Raw genomic sequence first — 10339 nt, 5'->3', positions numbered from 1 at the left:
TTCAAGATGAGATTAATAAATGATAGTCGAGGAAATTTTAAAACAAGTTACTTCGTCTGTCTGGAGCGTATAATATCAGACTTAAAGGGTAGTCACTAAAGAATATCTTTTCACAACTTCTTACTGCAATAATTTACTTTATGATATGTTAAATTGTTTTTTTAAATCTCTTTGATTATTCATATCTTATTGGTTTCTTCCAAATAAATTGTTATTTAGAATATTGTAAATGTTTAATGTTTGTAAAATCTAATCTCAATTTATAGAAATATAAAAAGTAAAATCAGTATTATTATAATATTATTAATAGTCTGTAATGTGTAACGAATGATTTATTATTGACAAAACTTAACTATTTTTTTATTACGTACGTAATTAAAATAAAATAAAACAAATTTGTAAGTGTATAATAATATAACTTTATATTTTATAACAAATATAGAATTGCATACTGAAACAGTACGGCTAATGTGGACGATGAAATATTTATATACAATAGATTTATTTAAAGCTATAATTAATTTAAATAATACTAGACCTTAATTTAAAATTTATTTACAATAAATTGTTCTTATAGTAATTTTATTTATAAACCAGTCATAAATAAAGGCAGTTGATTCATTAATATTACCTAGTAAATGTAATAAAAATATTATTTACAATGGTTATAACATTACGAAAACATGATTTATTTAATAAATAGGACGGGACAAACTCTACAATCAATAGAAAAATAATATATATAAGGCACTCTTGTCTTGGTAGTATAATATTTTTTATCTAATACGACGTTGAACTACTGTCTGGTCTGAGCTGCTTAGTTTGAACATCATCATAAGCAATAGTGAAAACACTTTTTTTCTCTGTTATGGGTAATCTTTTAATGTTTCCAGCTTGTTGAACTAGCGTGCTCATTGCGATACCTGAATCATTGTCGTCAATTTTCGATGTTAAATTTCTCTGGTTAACATCGACAACAGATTCTCCACCAATATTTATTTTAGAAACATGCACCTCGTTTGCGGTTTTTCTACTTTCATCATAGTTTGTTGAAATCGATATGCTATGTGTTAATGCACTTTCGGATATTTCCGGCTGCTTATCTTTATTTTTAACATCATCTTGATTAACATAAATCGGTTGTTGTTCTAAAGACGGGCGCCGTGGAAGTACAGGAACATTAGACGCGCCTAAGTATTTTGGAATATGGGTTGGTTGAATGTAACAAAGCGGATTTTGGTTTTCATATTGATGTTCATATCTGTGTTCAGAATGCTGCAATAAGGGGTGAACATCTGGCAAGGGCCCTTCGGGAACAGGTGTGACCTTTCCTTCTCTTAACAAACGAGGGTGGATGAATTCACTTTCTTTTTCCTTGTAGTTTTTTTTTGTCTCTGGCATTTGACTTAAATTATCTTTGCTAGCTATTTTCCCATACCGACTGTTCTTTTCTTTTGATTCTTTGTCCTGTTCCTGTTTTGCCTTTGATGGTCGCTTAGGTTTATCCGGTATTGTTTTTTCTGCTGTGGATGTTTTGGTGTTTGCATTTGGTTTTTTACTATACCATTGCATATATCTAGGTAGACTTTTCTGCAAAGGCTTCGTTGATTCGCCGGCCTTCATTGATACATTTTCATGGTCTTTTTTAGAAGTTAAAACTTTACCAGGATCTACCTCTGGGATGTCTAAATCAGTAATTTTTAATTTTGTTGTAGTCTTGTCAACAGCGTGATCTTTTTCATCTGTAGAGGATCCTTGTCGTGAAAATATCTTATTTCTGTTGTCCTTACTTGTAGAACTACTTGTACTTTGACTACTTTTAGCAATTTCAGTGTCCGGTTTTGATGTATTTTCAGTAGAATCACGCCTTTGTCTTCGTGATTTTTTGAAAGAAATGTCAGTTTCAATTTTTTCATCAAGAGAATCGGAAATTTCCATTAATACTTCTCGTCGTAACTTAGGTTTCCTGTCGGCTTCGGAACTTTTTATTTGTGTTGAACTCATTTTTTCATTTTTTGATGTAGTTATAGTACTTTTCGTAACATCACCATAGTGCTTAACCCGTTCTTCCCTTTCATTTGTCTTGCTAATTTTCACATGTTTTTCACTCTCTAAGGAAGGTGACACATCACTTTCTTCAATTATAGGAGTTTTGATTTTTCGTTTCAATTCATAAATACGTATACTACGTCGCGGGTCTCTATATTTAATTTTTTTCTTAGGTTTTTTCTTTCTTACCCACGCTATCTTTTTTAACTGATCTGTTGTTGGCTGTGATTCATCGTCACTATACGAATCATTATCACTCCTTGATTTTCTTTTTATTTCATTAGATAAATGTGCTTCTGTTTGTGTACCAATGTGACATTCAGTTTGAGTCGCCATGACCGAGTGGCCAGGTAAACTTTGAGTTTCTAATTTATTTTCAACTTGCGAAGCTGTTTCTTGATTTTGTAACATTCTATCTCTCTCTATTAATATTTGGTGAAGAAGTTCATTCTGTTTGCGCAAAGACGATTCTAAGAGTTCTTGATGAATTGAGGATTTATTTTGCATTTCTATTAAAGCATTTTGTAAATAATCAGACTTTAGTGGTACTGTACCCGAAACATCTAAACGCAAATTTGAATATTCGCGCGATTCATTTTGATTGTCGATATCATTTTTTGATTTTTGACCAATACTTTTATCATCTCTGTTTGAGATATTATCTAAATCAGTTACTATTTTATCCATTCTATCCCTTATATTGCTAGCTTCATCACCTTGTTCTCTGATAAATCGTTCCATAAGTAGCTCTTTTCCATTATCTACAACGACATATTGGGTATGCGGAATTAAAGTAACTGGCCTTTGTTGATGAACGGGGAGATTAACGTATCGTTCTTCTTCAGTTTTGCCTCGTGTCACTAATCTTAAAATTTCAGTATTACCTTCTTTTATAAAATATTGATCTCTACCAAGAGACGACGAAGCATGTTTATCATATTCATGTTTCAATTTTTGATCTTGTTTTTCTTGCATGTTTTTTTCGTCAGACTTAAGAAATCCACCAACATCAGAACCTCGGTCAATTTCATGTCGTCTAATAGAATCATTATCTTGGTCCTTGCGATGGTAATGTAGTGTAGCAATTCTATCGTATCCATTTTCCAAATCTTCAATGTATTCTTTATGTTTATTTTCAAAAGCTTCCTGGAGCTGCATTTCTTTTGTATAAATTACATTTGGCCCATCTCTGAAATAAAATAATTATGTTTAGTATTTTCCAGTACGCAGTTACTTAATGCTATGTGTGTGTAGCAGCGTGTATTGTTATTTACCTTCGGCGAACTGATTGTCGGGTATCATCGTATTTATAATCGTTGTCTGTGGCAGCTTGAACGAATTCTTGTCGAATGTCACCAGGTGTTGAAGCCGGCTTACTTAGATCTTTTGATCTATAATTCCTTTTATTAAATTTCCATTGTGTCGGTTTAGTCCTCAAATCTGTTTGTTCAGCGCTCCAGGCTTCTCGTCTCCTCCATTCAGGTGCTTGTATTGATTTATTTTCTATATTCTGCGTCGACTTGTTTTCCCTCCCAACTTCCTTGTCGCGAACCACTAAATGCACGTCGTCCTCTGTGGAGTTGACACGTATCACTCTTTTCCTAGAATTTATTAATGGATTTCTATGTACCTATCTGTTATTTATATTAAATCTTTTATTAAGTAACATTGAATAAGTGTGATTGTGCCAAATTATGCGTTAGGTAAAAAGTGTGCTATTTATTACGAAAGTATTTGCTGGTGTCAGTTTTTAAAAAGCTATTCGAAATGTTTTTCTTTAATAAGTTGTCTTTATCGATCTTTATAGGTAATTTCAGACAAACTAAAAATTGAATTTTAATTTCAATAATGTTTAGATACTAAAAATCAGAAGCATTTATATGAAATGAAAGCATATATATTACCTTGGGGGCATATATAAAGGACACCCTTCACATATACAACAACATATAAGAAGTAGTAGAACTAAGGCAATCAATATTGCTAGTAAAATTAATAACCAAAATAGTAATCGACTTTCAGCTCTATAAACCCCCTGCAAAAAAAAAAGGAATTAATACATAAGCTTAGAAACTGATTATTTATATTTTTTATTTATGTTTTTGGACTACTGAATTACCGAGTTATTGTCCTCGGTTGTTGATGTTTGTTCTTTATGCACTGTGTTCGTAGTGTATACCGTCATATTCTTTGCTAGTTGTTCTTGCAGTTTTGCAACATTAATTGCGGAGTTTCCGGCCATTCGAACCACTGCAGTGACTACACTCCTAAAATTACAAAAAATAGTTAATTTTTTTTATTTCGTTCGATGTAAATTAATAATATATAGTCAAACGAATGAACTAAACACAATATTAACTTACTTTTCTTGACTAGACGCTTGGCCACTAAGGTCTGCTGTACCCTTATCGTCATTTCCTTTATACGGTTTTATATCTATAATCGTGACTTTTCCTCCAGACAGTGTACTTAACACTTCCTCGAGTTTTTGTCTATCGGGATTTGCACCTGGCACAATGAAAGACATTGTTCGTGTTTTACTTTCTGGAGGGTAAACTTTTACCATCGTGGTTGAAAACAACTTGGGAACACCAAGATCATACGCTCTAATGGTTAACATATAAACTTCGCTTTCTTCTTCGTTGTCATACTGTCTTTTTTGTCTGTAAATATTTTGTTTTTTCGACCTTTTTAATGTTTCTAAAAGATATAATTCGCCTGAAATAAAAGTATATAGTAATAAGTAAATACTTCCTGTGATTTATTTTCATTACACAAGTATATAAAGAAATAGATGAACATAATACCTGTATCTTCATTAATAGCAAATTTACTATCTCCATTCCCATCAATTATTTCATATTTTACAATATTATTTGGTGGCTCAGCGTCTTTATCAATTGCTTTTACAAAAGCTGCTGAAGTAAAATTGCTTAAACTCGGCGATAAAACAAATTCATACAGCGTCCTTTCAAACTCTGGTGGGTTATCATTTACATCTAATAACTTAATAATTAATGGCACTGTAACTCTTAATCCTACACCGTCATTATCTCTAGCCTCTACTAAAAAATGCAAGTCTGGCATCGCTTCGCGGTCGAAGCCATGGTTATTTGTAGCTATAGTTATTAATCCTGATATAGGATCTAAATTCAAAGATGTATTTAAATATCCTAGTATGGCAGTGTATTGTATTTTTCCAAATGCTCCTGTATCTACATCATCAGCTGCAACTTGTACAACTCTTGTACCAGCTGTCGCGTTTTCTGGTATTTCTTCGTCATAAGAAAGAGCCAAAAATACGGGAGGATTGTCATTAACATCATTCAAGTAAACAGTGACATTTGCCGTGACAGACAAATTTGTTGCTGGACCAAGCTCTTGTGCTAAAATCTGAAAAAAGAATAAAATTTAAACGTTAATGATTACAATATAAACGGATATAATTCGGGTAAATATGTATGTATAATTTAAATATATCATATTTTGTTTAATATAAGATCTACCTGAAAAATAACTGATTTTCGAGCTTCAAAATCCAACATCGTATTGTCTCGCACTTTGATGATGAATTGCGCATGTCTCTCTGCGACAGTTGGTGATATTTCAAATGTCCCGTTATTTCCTACTAACGATAGAGAGAACACGCCATTCTTTCCTGCATCGTTGTCATTCACTTGCGGAATGTAAGGATCGTTGAATATCAATGCTGTTCCTTGAGGAGCATTTTCATCCAAATAAGTGATGTAACTGAAAGGAATCGAATGGCATTTTGAATAATGATTAATATTATATACATTCATTTGAATGAAATAGTATAAATAATACTAAATAAAAAATCATAATCAATTCCAGTGTTAGCAATTTAATATTTTAATAATAGCGTATAGTAAACCAATAAGACGACCATTTTATTCATCCAATATTTTTGTGTATCTTTTTTTATATTGCGTTTTAAAATGTCATATCTAGTAAATGATGTATTAAAGGATATAAGGTCTGTATATATTTTTATTGTATGTTAAAAAAAAAAAAAACTTACGAATCATTCTCAAAGTAAGGAGGCGAGTTGTCTCGTTCAGGTAGTATAAAGGCAAGCTGTACAGTCGAGGACATCGCTTCTGGCTCTTCTCTTGATAGACGTACTTCTTCTGCAACCACGGTGAGGAGGATTGGGGCGCCTGCATGAGATATCGCAGCTATTTCTTCAATTGGTCTTTCCAAAGTCAATTCACCTAGAATTCAGAATAATATAAATGAATATAGTACCTATGTATGTTGGGTTCAACAATAGTATCTTATTTAATTTTAATTTTCGAAACATAATTATTGACAGTGCCATCTAGCGACAAATGTAATAAAAGTAACTTTTACGGTGCTTTCAAGTCGAGTCGATTCGACGACTATTAAAATACTCATACTATAAAGATGAGCACTTAGTTATGAACATTTTCGTTAGATGGCATTGTAAAATGAAAAATTGTTATTTGATTTATTTTTAGTTAATCGTACGTAGTTTGATATCTCATAATATTAATTTAATTATTGTATATAAATTTATAAATCAATATATTTCTTTATATCTTGATCACTATGTGTCAAATATTAATAGACAAACTCGGTAAGACGTACTGTACTTAGTCAGTATACATTTTTCGAGAACAGTGTGTTAATTTCTAAGTATTCAATTTGAAAGTAATTAATTTCATTAAATAAAATAATAATTACAATTATAAAACACATGGTCAATGTGTTCACTTATTTCTTAAATAAGTCCCAACGATTGAAAGTAATAGTTCTATGCTGTAATTAGCATACGTTGAAATAGGAATGTCTTTACAATGGCATAGACAAGGCTTAGACAATGTACTAATATTTTAATATTTATATTATGTACGACAGTATACACCCACCTAAATTCACTCACAAAAGGAAATTATAATGAGTCATTTACTGAGGCAATAGGCGTAATAATTATGTGGAATAGGCTTTTGTTTAAATTCGTTATGTATGAAATATACAATTATTTTTTTGAAATATAATTAAATTTATTTACATAAGAATTATTTAAATTAAAGCCTTATTTATAAAACTAAAATATAAAAATAGCTACTGTACAAATCATGACCACGTGGAATGGTGGCAAGATTGCCAGCAGAATTTCCCCTTTGAATCGCAATTTTTTGTCAAGAAGTGAACCAAATTAAAAGGAGGGCCGGGCCTTTTACTTATATATAATTAACTTAATTATAAATAAGTAAACGACAATTAATTGACATTTGTTAATCACGAGATATTTCACATCAAAAGCGCAAGATTGTAATAAAACCGATCACAATTTTTTTAGTCATAGTTAAGAACTACTCATTTTATTTATTTGTTTGTTTTTTTTGGTCTTTGGTCCAGATTGCCGTTATAAGTATTTTACTCTATATATTTATTATCATTTAAAGATTTCATTGCGTGTAATTTATATTAATAAAAATCAATATCTTGAATTGACGCACAGCTTAAATTTAAAAGTGGAAATTTTAAAGACAAAACTTTAGGGCTATTCATAAAAGCAAGCGTGAAACTCAGCGCAGTCAAATGCCAGAATGTGATATACGCGACATTGGGCATAATAATTATAACATTTCAAACGGGTCAACATTTCAAGTGTGAGTAATGAAGTGAGTTCTTATAGAATAGGACTGCAAGACTATAATGAAGGATTTAGCGATTCTTATTCAATTTAAACTTAAGGTTGTATGAATCTGAATAGCTCAATTGCTTAACTTTAAAGGATGTTATCCTTTTGAAGGTCGCAAGTTCGATGCTAGCCCTTGGCCTATTACCACACTCAATAAAATAAATTAGATATTTCATATTTAAACATGAATATTATATTAAATGTATTGATTATTCCTTAAAACACAATTTTGAAGCTGTCACTCCTCTATTGAGTATCAGTGCCAGAACAAAAAAACATTCCAGCTGTCTCCACTTAGTACTAAACAAAATACCATTTATTTTATACCCTACTTATATTTAAGGAGGCGCTGACGAGGCGTGTTTGTTATTAAAGACTTTGGTGACATGTAAGGAAACTTTGAATTGCCTTTATTTAGCATGACATAAGGGCACAATATATGATTCTTAAGACATATTTATAAATTAAAAAAAAAAATGAAAATTTTACAATTACGAGTACCTAATATACTATACATAAGAATATTATACTTGCATACATATCACTAAAACATCATAAGTCAAGTCTAATATGAAACATCCGTACTTTTATATGTATGTATAGTAATTTAATCATATAAATAATCAAACAATCCGTTACCAAGATCAAAGATAGACAAAATCTGTAACAGTATCTAATTATCATACATAAGTCTTTGTGGCGATTAAATGTTTCAAGTGCTCTTTTAAAACGACTTTCATTATTGTTTCATACACCTAATTAATTACGTTTAAGTACATACGTCTGCTGGCATTCATTTAATTAGTTCTTGTAGGTAGAAAAACACTCGTACAGTTACAACGAAATACTCCCTTATTTAAATAACCTGATTTCGTTAAAACATCCTTGTTTTTTATTACTGGAAAATAACTTTTACCGAGAACAGAGAAAAAAATAAATAAGGAAATAAGAAATTCAAGGAAAGCCGCAAAGAACATCTGGTTTAAAGTAAAAGCCCGTTCATGTCCTGCCCTGGACAAGGGCCATCCCTTCTCTGGAGAAGTTTTTGGAAGTTTATTCGACAGTTGTAGTTTTCCTCATTATGTTTTCAAGCACGATGAATTATAAACACAAGCACATGACATCAGCACATGTTTGATTTTGGACCCGCAATCATCGGTTTAAAAACACGTGTTCTAACCACCGGGCCATCAGCTTACATCAACCCTAATAGTTATATTTCAAGTACATTGTATGTTTATATTATATCATGCCAAGCGACAAACTATTTATTTAGCTGCCAATAACGCTTACGATAAAATAAATAACAGTTTTCCTCGAAAAAGTTCGGGAGCTTGTCGTTGACATGCGATGTGTTCAATAACTGTTCAAGCGTAAAATAGGTTATTGCAAAGCTATTTCTGTAGAAATTATAGTCCATGTGAGTAACTTGTGAAAATCAAAGGGATAAATTGCATTGAATGTAAAATTGTTTATATATATACTTAGTTATACTAATATATACAATGTCCTCCTCATGAATACAGGTCTAAATACAATCACTTAACTCACTCCACTTTGGTGGTTGGGTTTGATGCAAGCTCGTCTGGGTTCTCTACCGGATATTAGATATCAGATATTCTACCGGTAACCAGCAGTTCTTAAGTATTGTTGTGTTCCGTTTGGAAGGTAGCTACTGGCACTAGGAATATAAAATCTTAGTTCCCAAAGTTAGTGGCTCATTGGCAATGGAAAGGGATGGATAAAATTTTTTCAATGCCAATGTCTATGGTGTAATGGTGACTTACCATCAGATGACCCCATTCCTGACTACTCATTTTTTCAAAAAAACGTAAAATAGCTGTCTCATATAAATGTTTTAAATTTCCAGGTTAAAATGGTAATGCAAGCACTGGATTTCTTTTAGATTTGTAACCTGGTAAAGACTACTCGTTTTATATATTGTAATAACAAGTACTGGCTTTCAAGAAATAGACTCATCATAAAAATAAAAACATTCTCGATACTTAGATCCGGTTTTAAATGTTGGCTATCAAAACAATTTACGTTATTTTCAATTTGTGTCTAAATAAAGCTTCAATTATGTAAAAAGACTTTAAACATTACGGCCTCGGTAGAGAATAACGAAGAGACGTTCCATCTTATGTTTGTATGTCTATTTTATATCATTACCATTTAACGGTCGCACTAAGCGAATCGGTGAGGCATAGTTGTCCAAAGTCGGAGTTGGAGTGTGTATTGTCATGTCTCCTAGAACGCTATTCAAACTAAGTACCTCTTTATTATGAAAAGTAAGCTAAGACAGCAGAATTGTTTACAATAGTAAACTTGGTATGCGAGGAATATACTGTACTGCAGGCATTGGCATCAATAAGTGACATTGATGTAGATTTTACAATATGCATACTATGTATTAAAGCTGCGTAATTCTACTTGAAACAGTTGAAATAAATAGTACTGTTGCATGAGCTTCTAAGAGTCCTAAACTTAAAAAAACTTCTAAAAATAAGAATTAGGTGTTAAAACAAAATTGCATGAGATTCTGTAATAAACATGTTAAAACAAAACAATTATTTCTTCCTTGCCTTTATTACAACA

At 31.5% G+C, this 10339-nt stretch overlaps 1 protein-coding gene across 1 annotated transcript in view; it reads right to left on the bottom strand.

Moving 5' to 3' along the window:
- Nucleotides 1–425: 425 nt before the first annotated feature.
- Nucleotides 426–10339, bottom strand: part of LOC126771096 (cadherin-86C) — a 103208-nt gene continuing 93294 nt past the window's right edge. The window contains exons 8-15 of the mRNA XM_050490815.1: nucleotides 6092–6284; nucleotides 5556–5799; nucleotides 4857–5442; nucleotides 4413–4767; nucleotides 4169–4316; nucleotides 3954–4084; nucleotides 3324–3650; nucleotides 426–3238 (exon numbers count right to left, since the gene is read on the bottom strand). Of these exons, the coding sequence (XP_050346772.1) occupies nucleotides 781–3238; nucleotides 3324–3650; nucleotides 3954–4084; nucleotides 4169–4316; nucleotides 4413–4767; nucleotides 4857–5442; nucleotides 5556–5799; nucleotides 6092–6284 (4442 nt within the window). The 3' untranslated portion in view covers nucleotides 426–780. The remainder of the gene's footprint in view (nucleotides 3239–3323; nucleotides 3651–3953; nucleotides 4085–4168; nucleotides 4317–4412; nucleotides 4768–4856; nucleotides 5443–5555; nucleotides 5800–6091; nucleotides 6285–10339) is intronic.

The sequence above is a fragment of the Nymphalis io genome, chromosome 10 (genome assembly GCF_905147045.1).
Source record: "Nymphalis io chromosome 10, ilAglIoxx1.1, whole genome shotgun sequence".
In the NCBI taxonomy this organism is placed as follows: Eukaryota; Metazoa; Arthropoda; class Insecta; order Lepidoptera; family Nymphalidae; genus Nymphalis; species Nymphalis io.
The sequence above is the reverse complement of the archived record's forward strand: the minus strand, read 5'-3'. Positions and strand labels throughout refer to the sequence as shown.